This window comes from Pleurodeles waltl, chromosome 1_2, assembly GCF_031143425.1.
Source record: "Pleurodeles waltl isolate 20211129_DDA chromosome 1_2, aPleWal1.hap1.20221129, whole genome shotgun sequence".
Classification (NCBI taxonomy): domain Eukaryota; kingdom Metazoa; phylum Chordata; class Amphibia; order Caudata; family Salamandridae; genus Pleurodeles; species Pleurodeles waltl.
Genome location: NC_090437.1, coordinates 983,905,782 through 983,920,582, shown reverse-complemented (window position 1 = coordinate 983,920,582; position 14,801 = coordinate 983,905,782). Strand labels below are relative to the sequence as shown.

Here is a 14,801-nt window from a genome sequence, read left to right as displayed (position 1 = left end):
CTTGTATTTATATAGCAGGAGGACATAGTTACTCACAAGTTGTTTGTGATTGCCCCACAACTGTACAATTAAAGTCTTTGCACACTGAACATGTTATGTGGGAATAAAAAAAGCCTAGTACTTGTTCACTAGGTTTAGCTCAGTTGCTGTGGTAGGGTTCTGTCTTTATCCATAGCTTGTCACTCGTGTACGTCTTGGAACAGAATAGTTAGTTGGTTGGCTAAAACAACCGCGCCAGCAAACTTTAGTTCGTGGTTGAGATTGCCTTGACCGTGTTTAGAGCCGGAAGCATAGTATTTTTCATAAAACAAAGCAGTGTTCAGGTATAACAAGTGAGTCATCCTTTCCATTTTGTTATCTCTAACTCTTTGCATTCCATTGCCTGAACTACATGCTTTCTTGTATTACTATCGAGTCCATTTATAGTCTGAAAATTACTCCCGCCGATTTGGACTCCGACTTATTTTGATATACTGCACACGGTGCTTCTGGGCGTTTTATTCTACTTGTGCACAGTAACTAAGTTCAAAACCTCGTAGTTGGTGAGCCATGTATTTATCTTAACGTTGCCTTTTTATTTTTGCTTCACAGGCCATTACAAAGGGTCGTCTGAAAGAAATCCTCCAGTCAGTCCACAGTCTTCAGTTGACAGCGAGTTAAGCACGTCTGAGATAGATGAAGACTCAGTTGGCTCAGGGTACAAGCTAAATGATGTCACAGATGTACAGATTCTAGCTCGGATGCAAGAAGAAAGTAAGTAGTCCCTTGGCCTCATATTTAAACCATCCTCTTGAGTCGCTTTGGTGAGAGAATTTTTCTGTGTTCTATTCTGTGAAATCTAATTGTATATGTGCTTAGAGTACCCGCCCTCGTCCTGGCTAGTGCTTTGATTAAGTCTATTGACCCTTGCTGGCTATTTGCTGGTTTTCAAGGTGATAATGATTCTGGTACGTGATAACCGCCATGACACTAAGTTCAATCAATCAATCAAAGCACTTATAATGCGCGCTATGTACCCGTTAGGATTTCAAGGCGCTGGGGGGGGGGGTAGCTGCTATCGGTTGAAGAGCCATGTCTTGAGGAGTCTCCTGAAGGTGAGGAGGTCCTGGGTCTGGCGCAGGGAGGTGGCGAGTGAGTTCCAGGTCTTGGCGGCGAGGTAGGAGAAGGATCTGCCGCCGGAGGTCTTGCACTGGATTCGGGGAACGGTGGCGAGTGAGAGGTTGGTGGAGCGGAGTTGGCGGGGGGGGGACGTAGAAGTTGAGTCTGTTGTTCAGGTAGGCGGGTCCAGCGTTGTGTAGTGCTTTTTGCGCGTGGGTGAGAAGTTTGAAGGTGATCCTCTTGTCCACGGGGAGCCAGTGGAGGTCCTTCAGGTGGTGGGAGATGTGGCAACGGCGGAGTATGTCGAGGATCAATCTGGCGGATGCGTTCTGGATGCGTTGGAGTCGTTGGATGTCTTTTTTTGGGATGCCTGTGTAGAGTGCTTTGCCATAGTCAAGTCTGCTGCTGACGAGGGCTTGGGTCACAGTTTTTCTGGTTTCCGTAGGGATCCACTTGTAGATTCTGCGGAGCATGCGGAGGGTATTGGAGGAGGAGACTGCGTTGACCTGTTAAGTTCAGAAGCCAGCCATTTAGTGATGTGGCTCTCCTTTGCCTTAGTTATGCTCTCAGTGATTTTGGATGCGACCGAATTAAGTTCTCAGCACTGAAAGTGGCATAGGAAACCAGTTCTAGCAAATTTATTGCATCGACATGGATTTCTGTAAAAGAATAGGGTTGTGTGATCTCACTCAAGGGGGAAGAATTGGGCTTTAGGAACATAGCTCTTTCTGGAAGAGCTTTACCCTCCCACGGCTTTTATTACACTTCACACCTGGTTGAGCCCTTTTATGCCGCCAGTAAAAGTTCACTCAAGTCTATTCTAAACATGCAGCTAATTTATAGCACATTACATTATGTAGTTAGGGACGTCAACAAAGGCGTTAATATCAAACTCAGTGAAGCTTACACCTTCTGTCATAATAAAGCGCCGACCCTTCTCTCAGCTGAAAGTTAATGAACAGTTCATTCTTAACAAACCACAAAAGCATGCTTGCAAATAAAAATGAGTTAACTGTCTCTTATTGTTTAAAAAATGTACCTTAGATATTTCATACCTTTTGTACTCATATTCTCATTGTAACCTCCCTTCTTGTAAGATACACAACAGACTTTTGAGAAAGGGTGGCGCTATATCCAGTTCCCTGTTTTTTTGTTCACCTTAATCCAACCCGATTCAAACAGAAAGACGGTGAGTCCCTGTAGTATCCTATGCAGTAGGTCCTCCAGATGGTACTTCGGCTTGCTTGAAGTACCTCGACTTCCCCGGAGTCCCTTGGCTTCCCCTTAAAAGGGGATTTTCTACACATTACATAAACCTGCAACATGGAGCATGATTAGTGATTGGTAATAATTAGCAGAATGTGCCACAGCCTTTCAGCTTTTCTGGTGGAAAACGTACTTCTACATACTCCTGGTGTAAAATAAAATATTTCAACATATTTATTACAAACCCACACTTCAGGCAAAAGGAAAAGCAAATGTATACAGGACTGATGTCCCGTTTTCTGTACACATTTTTAAAAATGTGGTATTTATTTAATTTTCGAATTGTATAGCACAAACACGAAAGAAAAGGAAAAAATCCCCTAATTTGCCACCGATATCATTTCTGTTGCATAGCATCAAATGTAAAGGCTATTTGCCTTACACCAAGGTATCTAGATTACAGTGCATAGACCAGCCTCAGGTCCACTATTATTTATGCATCTCCACATTTTCTTTTTTTAAAGTCTGCAGGGTATTTTGGGCAACCACCCCCTTTCAAAGTGTACATAGACCACAGCAGATATAGACCTTGTTCTTGCTGGTGTTCAGTCCTGTTCTGTGTGGAGCAGAGTTGCTCAGTGTTCTTTGTAATACTCACCAATTGGTCCTCAAATGTCTAAGTGCAATATAGCTTATACCTCAGGGTTATTTGTACACCAAATTTCAGATCGGATAAAGTTAACCAGTTCCTGCATAAGCCTCATCAGCCACCCCAATACCACTTGTCTCTTTGTTAATAACAACAGTACTGTAAGATGACAAATGAGAACCAGTGGTGTAATCAGCTCATTTTAGGATACCATTTTGCTGAGTTCCGCGCCAACAGCCTGCCAAAAGAGAAACAAACAGGACACTCCCACGCTAGGTGTATAAACCGTGCATGTGACAATTTACATGTAGGATGCATAGGTTTCACCTCAGGATTTATTCTGTATACTTTCTCAGGTGTCATACATTTTTATTATAAAAATGTATAATGTATTAAACAGTGCCTGTAGTTAGTGGAAATGTGAGCAACACAATAGCACCATTTTACAAATGACCACTGTTCCACTATCTGAGCTGCCCACTTCTCCATCGTAGGCACTACTTCATCGGCCCTGTTTGTGGTAAACCATTTGTATATTTGCGTTATAAGTTTCCCCATTCCATCCAATCTGATGTTACTAGTGAGTGGGTCTAAGGCTACAGGCTCCTCGGGGAATGAGGGGTATAATGCTTTCACAGCATTCCACATCCAGAAATAAACAAATACATCTAGTGAGCTGCTGTATGGGTGGGCTAATGCTTCGAAGTATGTCAAGGATATGAGCATATCACATTCTGATCCTTCGTCTGAAAAAAGGCTAGGGTTGCTCAGAAAGGGCACCTCTGGAGGATATCAAACAAGCAACCCAACGTCCCTACATAAGCCTTCTCAAAATGTTACTGTGCATGTTGCCATCGACATCTCCCCCTTGAACTAGGGAAGCCTCTTTTCTGATGAATAGTTGTAACCACAGACTCCTAACCTTGTGAATACCCCAGGCTGGATCTGGAGATTTTCTTACCAGTTTCCTTACGCACGGATAGGTGACTTCGTTCAGCTCCACATTGATTCTTTCCCACCCTGTGATGTTGGGCCGCAGTATAAATGCCACATCCACGCATCATCAGTTGCTTTCTTTACGCACCTTAGCGCTCCTTCAATTTCTGTCACTTGACAGAAGTTTTTATGAAATATGTCCAGTGTGCCAGGCACATGTCTCCCCTACTAAAACAATGGGGTTTTAACACTGTAAGGATTGCCGCAAAACAGATGTCAGTGACTGACCCACACTACCGTTGCCATCTGACACACCTAGGTGCACTATGGATCTGAGGGGACCTCCTGTCTGGTTCGTCCCGCATCGAATGCACCTCTCAACCCTGCTGTGGGGTTTGCCCTAGCTTTCAGGGCGACACCAGCCTCGACTCCGCCTACCTCAACGAATATGAAACCGTTCCCCATGCGGTGCTGCCGCCAACACTGGAGGGAGAGCTCATAATCCTTTCAGGCTCATAAGAGAATCCCTTGCATCATCAATCGAAGTTACATCCACCTTGACTTCTTGCACAACCCCACTCTGACTCTGCCACATTTCTGCTGCCTCATAGATTCTCATACCTGGGGGCCACATGCATTGATGACGACGAATTGCAAGAATCCTTGTCTAGACCTCCCATGGGGTACTGTGGCCTTGACACCTCTCCTCACACTAGCTTCAATGGCCCACCTGGCTGCTCTGTAGAGCAATCGGCCTCCTTCACCATGGTAATCAAAAAGGCGGCAGAAGTTCTTGGCCTCCAGCTTTCCTTGGGGGTGGTTAAAACAAATGTAGTTACTAAAGTCTACAGCCAGGGCAGACTTCTTTGGAACCACTCCTTCATTTTGAGGCCCTCACTGACACACTCTTGGGGACCTGGACAAAGCCTGGATCTTACCTCCTTATCAGCAGACAAATAGCTCAATGGATGGCACCGGGATACCCACCTGTTCTCCTTCAGTACTCCGTATCAAAGAGGCTCAAGGCTTCCACCAGCTGGGTAAACACAAATGAGTTTCCAACCATTCTGCTGGACAGGTAGTTGAGACGTGCGGTGCATTCTTGAAACAGCTACTCTTCTCTGCCAGCCAAGCCTTAATTCCCATTGCTTCCTGGGGCGTTACCCACATGCATGGTGAACAACAATCTTTCCCAAAGTCCCAAACTACCTTTTTGCCAACTTACAACAAATAATCCAGGATGGCCAAGACATGACAAAGTATGTGATCGGTTGGACCTGGACACTACTGACTGTCTTGGTAGGGCAGTTGGTACCACTGTGGTGCCTCGGTGCCATGCATGGATTAGATCCCTGGGCTCCTCCAGTTATGTCCCACATTCCCTCATGGACATGCTTTTTTATTGGCACCCGTCTCTCTGGAAACTAGGCAGACACAGCATTAGAGTGTTTCAGAGAACAGTGCGCTCGCCCGTCCTTGCACCATGTGGTTGTTCCCCCAACAGTATTGTTGTTTCAAGGCTTCAGAGATGGGATACAGTAGAGGTCCATTACAACAGACCTCTTAGACCTTTAAATGTAGAGGTTGGAGATCCGGTCAGCAGGGTCGAGGCTTCCAGTGGCAACAAACTACCTAGTCTCCATCATTCCCATTTCCCCCCATACCTCCTTTCTGGATCCATCACCGGGGCAACAAAACCTTTTTAGTTTTCCCTCATTGGTGCTCTATTACCCAGTCTGGGTAATTTAAGATCACCATGGGTGGCAAAGTATCACATCAGTCAGATGGGTGCCTTAAATTGTCCTGTGGGGTTATGCCCTGCCCTTCCTGTCCACCCCTCCAGATGTGCCACCTGCACCACAAAGGCTACCAGAGGACCACTTTTCCATTCTCTAGCAAGATATTCACACTTTCTTGGAGAAGTGAGCTGTAGAAAGGGTGCCTGCACCCTTTAACTTGTTGGAGTTTCAGGCAATCTGGGTGCGGTGGGGCCATGGGTCCTTTGTTAAGAGGCTCGGCACGTCTGGAACTGGCTGAGTCATCATCGCATTTTCCTGGCAGTACAAACCCAGGCATGATCTTTAAACACCCGGCTGGATGATCTCAGCTGCGTTGCCTGGCGGCTACACTCTGAGATACCACAGGGGGTCTTCCAGCAGTGGTGAGAATCCTTTCTCAATCTTCTCACCACTGCTGAGAACACAGTGTTTAAACTTTCTCACTGGAGTTCCCAAGGCAGTCATCCTTCGAAGTTGCCTTTCGGTCGAACTGGAGTTCAGGACTCATGTATGCCTTTTCGTCTCTAGCTCTCCTGCCCAAAGTTCTGTTGAAGATCAGGAATGACTCGGCTCAAGTCATCCTGTTGCTCTGGGTTTGGTCAGAAGAGTGTGGTGCCCAAAACTTTTGGCCATGAGTGTCTATCCTCCGATCAGGTTGTGACTTCTGGAGGATCTTCTGTCATAGCAGCAGGGTAGAACCTGCACAATTTATTCCTCCACACTTGGAGATTGAGCAGTGACAAATAATTGCTTTTGACCTTCCTCCTGAGATAGTAAATGCTATTCCGGTTGTCAGGTGTGCCTCCACCAAAACCATCTATGAGGGACACTGCGAACAGTTTCTTGTGTTCTGCTATTCTGGACATATCCAGCCCCTGCCATCCCAGTTATCTGGCGCCCTTCTTTTTTTTTTTTTACCTTTCCTTGCCCCAGCAAGGTCCTGCTTTGGCAACTGTGAAAGGTTGTCAGCCGTATCGGTCTTTCTGTGTTTACCTGATCACATATCTCTGTTTAAATCACCACTTGTGATGCATTTCTTAAAAGGCCTCACCCAGATGTTTCCATCAAAACCTTTTGTGTGCCCCAATGAGATGTGATTTTGGGTGTCATATTTTTAATGTGCACCCCCTTAATGTTTCCCCATTTGAACCAGTGCACAGTTGTGCTCTAAGGTTGCTAACCCTAAATCAGTGTTTCACATAGCAATAACGTTGTTTCATGTGAGTGAGCTACAAGTACACTTTGTTCAACAACTGTACACTATCTTCTTTCCGGTCAAGCTGTTTACTGCGGGATAAGGTAACGGTCCTTCTAAAAGTTGCCCCCCACACCCTTTCCACATAGAGCAGTCTGTTACACTGCTGATGTTCTTTACACCTCCCCATCAATCAGGGAGTAGGAAAGACTCCATTGCCTAGACTCTAAGAGAGTTCTGTATTTCTCCATTGATGGCATATGAACCATCATATAGATGACTGCCTTTTCATTGGGGGTTCCCGTGTGAAGAAAGGAAAGGCCATTGAGAGAGAGACGACCTCCAGGTGGATTGTTTTTTGTATTAAGATCAGCTATTGCCTACATTCACAAACCCACTACTATTTGGATAGCTAGGTCTGACTGAAGGGACACTTTACCTGTTTGGTCCTGGTGTATTTTCTAGTGTGATCCATTCCAGAGACCCACCACTGTATCTATTCACAAGGTGAGGAATCTGAGGTTAGAAGTATCCTTCAGAAGAACAAGTTACCAGTTTTGGTAACCCTATTTCTGGTGGATACTCTTTAACTGCAGATTTCTCACTGGCCCAACCTCCTACCACTTCTGCGGAATGGACTCCCTTGGTTCATATTAAAAAGATTTCAATTAGAGATTTGCACACTGGCACATTCTGTTTATTGAAGTCTCTGCATTCATCTCTACAGAGATTTCAGAAAGAAACTGACATCAGTGCACGGAGGTGGCGGTTATATTGTGGCCCGACAACACTTCCCGCGCAGAACTCCACTGCACCAAATACCAGCACACAAGGAAATTGCTGAGAAAAATTGCTAGATCCTGTCTGGTGCCTTTGGGTATTCACAAGGTACGGAATCTGAAGTTAGAATGGGTGTATACCAGAAAAGAGCATTACCAAACGTAAGTAACTTGTTCATCTGATGGATATCTCTACCAGTGGATTCCTCACCTTTTGAATATCCCAGTGAGCTGCAAGCGACTGAAACTTTTCCATAGCTCTCCACATAGAGGACGTCATAATGCTACAGCTCTGCACGCAACTTCGTCTGACGTCATCAGAGGGAGCAGTAAGAAGTCCTTGCCAGTGTGCTGACGTCAGTTCCCATTTTTCCATTACTTCGACGTGTAATGTTTTTTCTTAGCTCTCCGTTTGTGATACTCTGTATCGAAGGGAAGTCATCTTTAGTCCTATTTGAGACAATGCCTCCTGTGAAGAAACCAGGTTTCAAGCAATGTAGACGGTGCGGGGGTCAAATGTCTGTGACTGACCCGCATGTGGACTATTTGTGGTCCTTGAGTTCGGACCACAAAGTCGGGGAGTGTTTGTTGTGTCAGAGCATGAACCCCAAAGCATTAAAGGGAAGAGAAGCGAAGCGGTTTCTTGCGAAAGCAAAGAAAGAAAGTCTGAGTCATCTGAGATCCTGGCCTCACTCGGAGTCACCATCATGTCGCTCGTCGAGGTCGTCCAGGAAGGAGCACAAGAAAAGACAGCGTCATTGTCTGCGGTGCCGGTCTTCCAGGGATGTGATTCCACAGGTTTGTACGCCTTCCCCAAAGTCACCCGAAGGTTCCCCGACACCAACGCTAGTGGAGATTCAGGCTTCGCCGGTGGGGCTGCTACAATTTTCTCTGGTGACTCCCCCGGATCAGGAAGAGATTCCGCTGGCATCTGGCCCTTCTCATCCTTCTAAACCGGTGCAAGAGTTTCCAAGCTTTCCTGCTCATGGGGCAGAACAGTTCCATTTTCTAAATGCCATGTATGGCATTTTTGCCATGGCCGTGACTCCCGCAGGTGCGCTGGCTGGCCCCACGGATACAATGTCGTTTTCATTGGAAGATTTCCCGGAACTGTACCAGCAGGCTCCATTCCTGCCCTTCTTAACCTTTGTCCCAGTGCCCTGGCCTTCGCTGGTGCCGCAGAAGATGTCTCCACTGCTGACTGATCCTTGGCAGGAATCATTGGCGCCAGTGGAGATTGTACCAACGTTGGAGAGGTCTCAGCCGACGTCGCATCACTCCTCAGTACAATCTGCATCTCCAGTTCCTAGGTAGCCAGTGCCAGTTCCGTAGTCACTGACGTCAGCCTGTGCTCTTCCGATGCCTTTGGTGGAGTAGAGGCTAAGATCCATAAGGTAAACTTTGAGGCACCTGGAAGAGAAGCAATATCTAGCCTCGCATCAAGGTCGGGACATCGAGGAAGGTGAGATTATCTCCCCAAATCAGGACTTTGAGGGGCTTGAAGTGGCTGTGTCAAGGACAATAGCTAGGAGATATAAGATTGCTCCTGGAGATCCTGGGTTCCTGAGTCAGCATCAGAGAGTCTGGTGGTAACAGGCTTCTTAGTCTTCCAGGTCTGCTCCTGGATCCTTTCATTCAGCCCCTGGGAAGAGGGAATCGAAAAGGATGGGACAGATTGCTAAGAAGGTCTTTTCCTCTGGTATCCTGGCATTAAAATCAGTAAATGCCACATGTTTGAAGTGTTGATATATAGATGCCCTTATGGACTCAGCTAGATCGGTCCTTCTTAAGTTACCAGATGATTTACAAGGGCATTTTTCAGAGCGTTTGAGTGCTAGTCAGGCTGCCGAGAAGCAGGTCATACAATCTGGACTGGATACTGCAGACTCTGTGGCTAGGGCAATAGGGACATCAGTTGCTATGAGGAGACATGCATGTTTGAGAGGTTTGGGTTCCTCCACCAATGTTCAGAATGCCCTGATGGATATACCATCTGATGGGTCAAGACTATTTGGAGCTAAGGTGGATTCGGCCCTTGAATGGTTTAACCCCTTCGATGCCAGGCCTTTTCTCCCTCAGGTGGCAGTTTTTTTTTGTTTTTTTTAAACTATTTGGGGCAGTTCGCGCTTAGACCCTCATAACCCACAAGATAAGGTGTTGAGAAGCAGTGGTTCTTTGCACATCTCTGAATTCTGGGGTCCCAATACTAGCATGTGAATTACAGGGCATTTCTCAAAAAGACGTCTTTTTTACACACTTTCTTACATTTGGAAGGAAAAAATTGAGAGAAATACAAGGGGCAATAACAGTTGGTCTGCTATTTTGTGTTCCCCCAAGACTCCCAATAAAAATGTACCTCACTTGCGTGGGTAGGCTTAATGCCCGCGACCGGAAACACAACTTGGCCACATCACATTTTCCCAAATAAACTGACCTGTTTTTTGCAAAGTGCCTAGCTGTGGATTTTGGCCTGCAGCTCAGTCGGCACCAAGGGAAACCTAGCAAACCTATTCCCCTCAGTAGCCCGATGAAAATGATACCTCACTTGTGTAGGTGGGCCAAGTGCCTGTGACAGGGAAGAGCCAAAAACATGTCAAAATTGAGGGTGATCCAAAGTGGGGCCAAAGGGTAGTTTGGAAAAAACATTTTTAGGCTGACAAGTGGGGCAGAATTTTTATCGGTATAGATGTGACAATGCTGGGTGGTAAGAATTTTGTGGATTCCTGCAGATTCCGGAAGGTTCCACCACAAAAATGTGGGGAAAATGTGTGATTTCAAGCTATTTTGGAGGTTTGCAGGGTATTATGGGTAGGAAAATGGTGTGGGGTGCATGTGAAGCACACCACCGTGGGCTCACCCAGATGTTTAGTTTTCGGATGTGTCTGGGTCTCAGAGATTTTTCTACATGGCAGGGTCCCAAAGTCCAAAAAGTGCCCCCTGGGGGCAGATCGGCCTTATAGAAATAGGCCGATCTGCCCCTAATGGGGGCAGAAATGGCCTAAAATAAATTTGCCCCCCAGGGGAGTGACCCTTGCCTAAGGGGTCTGTCGCTATCAGTAAAAAATAAAAATATTGCCTATTTGTTTCTGCCCCCTCTTGGGGGCAGATCGGCCTAATTAAAATAGGCAGGTGTGCCCCCAAGGGTGACAGATAAGGCCTAATAATATATTACCCCCCAGAGGCATTTCAATAATTAGAGGTTCATGCTCTGTTTTGTGGTAGTGTGGGTGAGCAGTTAGGCTTATCAGTTAGGCATTTACTGTACTCACAGAGGCAATAAATGACGCACCCTCAAAGAATAAATCTGAGACCAAATTAGAAAAATAACACTTCTTTTTATATCCATGTTTGAACCTTAGAATTTAGTTAGCAGGTAAGTATGATTTTAAGCATCAATACTTTTTAGTCGCAAAAACCGACAGTGTAATTTCAGAGTTCTTCGGTGTTAAACTATGGGAGGAAAAACAGTCTGCAAACAAGCACTTATTGACGCCTCACAGGACCAACGTTGTAGACTTAAAGTAAGTACTGAGCAAGACCACACCAACAGGTCACTCCGGGCAGTACTGGGTTGGTCATTTACAGAGGTGCAGTATGCATGTGGTGCCCAGTGTATTTCAGTGGGGATTGGTCTCTGTGGATTTAGGCAGCAGACTCTCGCTTGGGGGCCAGAAGGGGCAACCAACAGTTAAGTCACATAAATGAGCTCCTTTTATCTTCTTCTACAAGGCCCAGGGGCTAAGGATGCAAGGGTATCCTTTGGTGTCAGGTTTTCTTGTCCTGGAGCACTCATGGTTGTGGGGTCCTGTGGTTTAAGGCTGCAGGTGTCGTCAGGGAGTCCAGGAGGGGTGAAACCACAGTGGACTGGAGCTCAGGAGAGCTGGGGGACGTTGTTGACACCAAGGGTCCACTCCAACTCGAGCCGGTGGCAACGGGTGCTGTGTTTGCTTTAGGTGTCAGGTTCACTTACTCTAGTAGCTGCAGGAGAGGGGGGCTGCGTGCAGAGGCTGCAGGCGCTTTCAGGGAGTCCTGAAGGGGTGAAACCACAATGAACTTGGTCTCTGGACAGCTGGGGGGACCTTGCTGGTACTGGAGGTCCACTCCAACTGTGGTCAGTGACTGTGGGTGCAGTGATGCCATCAGGTGTCTGGACTTTCCTGGAAGTTGTTTGGAGAGGAGGTCCGCTCCTAATGGGAGAGTTTAGTTTTTTTCAAAGGCAGGCAGTCCTCTCAGGTTTCAGGAGGTTCAGCTGCATGATGGGGCATCTTTTGGTACAGAGTCGGTCGAGGAGTGCAGACATGCCGGCGGGGTTGTTACCTGCTCAGCTGCTCCTTCTTCTACTGTTCTGCTAGTGCGTCTCTTCTTTGTTCTTTTGTTCTTAGCTCATCAGAATCTGAGCTCTAGGGTTCAGGGGTGCCACCTGAATAATCAATTTAGGGGTGTTACAGGGAGTGCCAGTTGCTAGCCAATGAGCTTGACCACCTTTAGGGTGACTACACCCTTTCTATGAGCACTTCTGCTGGGAAGTGGGCATAATCCTAACCCTAGTCGCATAATTCCTTCCAACTAAGATGGAAGTAGTGTCCGCTTTAGCTCGTCCACCTTAGGGGTGGGACTGAAATGAAGTGGACACACCTAATCTGCCTAATTTTCCCACCTGTTCTGCCACCAAAAGTGGGGTCAGGACAGGAGTGTCAGTTATCTCTGACATCTGGAGGCATTATAAAGGCGACCCAAGTTTCTCCAGCTAGCAGAGATGACCTGTATTCCAGAGGTGGCTAGGCCTTTAAAGCTTCCCACCCTGGAATGTCCATCCTGCCTGGGTGAGGTGTTAACACCCCCGCCTAGCCCACGCTTTTGTCTCTGGCCCTCGAGAGTGCTGGCTGTCCCCTTTGAGGGTCAGAAACGTGGCTGGGGTGGCTGAACTGTTCAGTGAACACACCAGTAGCTGGTAGAATTTCTGGGGGCACCTCTAAGGTGCTGTCTGGGTGCAGATGTTAGTGGATCCAACATTGGCATCAGTGTGGGCTCACCAATTCGAGATGTTTGATACCAAACATCCGTTTTTTCAGTGAAGCCATCATGTAGCTGAAGAACTGATATTGACCAGTGCCCAGCAAATGTTTTCAAAATGGCTTCCCTGGTCAATTACTGTGTCTGAGAATCAACAAAGACATAGCTGTGTGCCATATCATGTTTCCACTTCTGTCTGCACCACGACATGCAGCCTGCAATGGCAGCCTGTCATGTGCTTGGTGAGGAGTCACTTACGGTGGGCTGATTAGTTCTGCAGCCCTTGCTGGCCCTCTTTACTACCCCAGGCACCCAGCGGTTCCATTTACTAGGAACTTATAGTAGATACCAAAGGTTTTGCCAATTGGGAAAACCAAGTGTGCAGTTTTGGTGGAAATAGATCTGGCACTGGGGACCTGGTTAGCAGGAACCCAGTGCACTTCCAGTCGAAATTACAACAGAAACAAGGCAAAAAGTGGGGGTGACTAGGTCAGAAGAGTCACTTTCCTACAACGAGCTAAAGCCAAAAGATCAAATCTTTGACCAGGAGGAATGTAGCTAGTGTACCTGACTAGTGCTCCATTGTGGTCAGCATCAAATTGCGCCTAATTCCTGGCCTACAGTGACCATTGGCTATCATTGGCACTATGTGCTTCTTGGCACTATTTTTACTTAAATCTTTAAAAATTAATTTGCCCTTCTTGGATTTTTGTTGTTTTTACTCTATTTTTCTAATTCTTTTGGGTATTTTTATTGTTGTGCATTTCAATTTGGTTACTGCTTTATGAACACATAATACTTTACATAGATGTCACAAAGACTGATCACCTTTTTCCTGGGTGTGTTTATTTTCAGGTATTTAACAGAGTCTTGGGGACATTCCACTGTGCATGTGTACCCAACTGATGTTAACAGAAATATTTCAGATTTCTCCCAGTTAACATTTAGTTTCGATAGTGCCTGCAGCAGTGGTGATAGTTAGTCCTCCAGCTTTTTGCAAGAGAAGTATATCGTCTGCATATAGCACAATGCTTAATCTCCCCCTCTGTGGCTTTGATGTTGCTGAAACATGTTGCTTTGAACCAGGTCAATTTTTCATATCTTTACACCCAAATCACTACCCCTTACTGTTAAACCTGTAATACATGTAATTCATACTATCTGGAAAATTGCACTTAGGAGAATAGTCGTGTACCCTATAGTACATTCCTTACAGTCCCTCTGTAACAACGCAGGCATTTTTAACAGGGGCAAAAGGATACACTGGACATGTTGGAAATTGAACGGGTTCACACTCGCGCAAATCAGCTTATTGCAGAAGGCACACATGTCCTTCGATACTCTGAACTTTGATTTTGCCTTACTGGAGTGGTATCACTGAAAATATTGTTAAATGGCCCATCGCTTCCATGGTAAACTTGGAGGTGTAACCATGTGGCCCACCTTTGCACCCATCATGTATTATATCAAGCCTTGAGAATCATTACGGGGACCAGTGTCAGTATAGTGCAGTTTACACGTTGATCATCTCTTTTCTAAACAAACCCTATCGATCACTGTACTATTTTGGCAGTGTAAGCGAAATAGAGACTAAATGGAGAAAATGTGATCATTGCTACTAGATACTCAAATACAGTAATTTTCTGTACTTAAAAAGCTTTACGTGGCTCATACTGCACCTCCCCCACCCCAAACCCCCCTCTTTCCACCACCACCCCCCTGACATTCGTCAGAGGCGAATAGTGACAGCCTTAGCCACTGCTGACATCTACTTTTTACGCCACTGGAGATCACCTTTGCTGCCCACAATAGCAGAGTCAGGGTGGTATGCAGAATTGTCGTAGATCGTCTCCTGCTTACAAGTAGTTTACAAAGTCCAAGGCCAACTAAACATGCCCAGTGGGATTTGGGGACATTATCTAGCTGACACGGACACTCTGGCTACACACTATTGAGTCTGGTCGTAACTCTTTGACCTCTATCCTGTTTACCTGTCCTTCTAAATGCCTTGTTAAGCTTCAGTCCCACCTGTACATGATGTCGGGAGTAGCTGTTGGTCTGTTTGACTTGGCCAGCAATGATGTACCCCTACCTTGGTCTATACCCCCTTTCCGGCATTACTGCTCTAGGACATACATAGGTGTGTA

At 46.2% G+C, this 14,801-nt stretch overlaps 1 protein-coding gene across 1 annotated transcript in view; it reads left to right on the top strand.

Moving 5' to 3' along the window:
* Positions 1–14,801, top strand: part of SLAIN2 (SLAIN motif family member 2) — a 245,088-nt gene that overhangs the window by 139,056 nt on the left and 91,231 nt on the right. Inside the window, exon 4 of the mRNA XM_069201609.1 lies at positions 592–753. Coding sequence (XP_069057710.1) covers positions 592–753 — 162 coding nt within the window. The remainder of the gene's footprint in view (positions 1–591; positions 754–14,801) is intronic.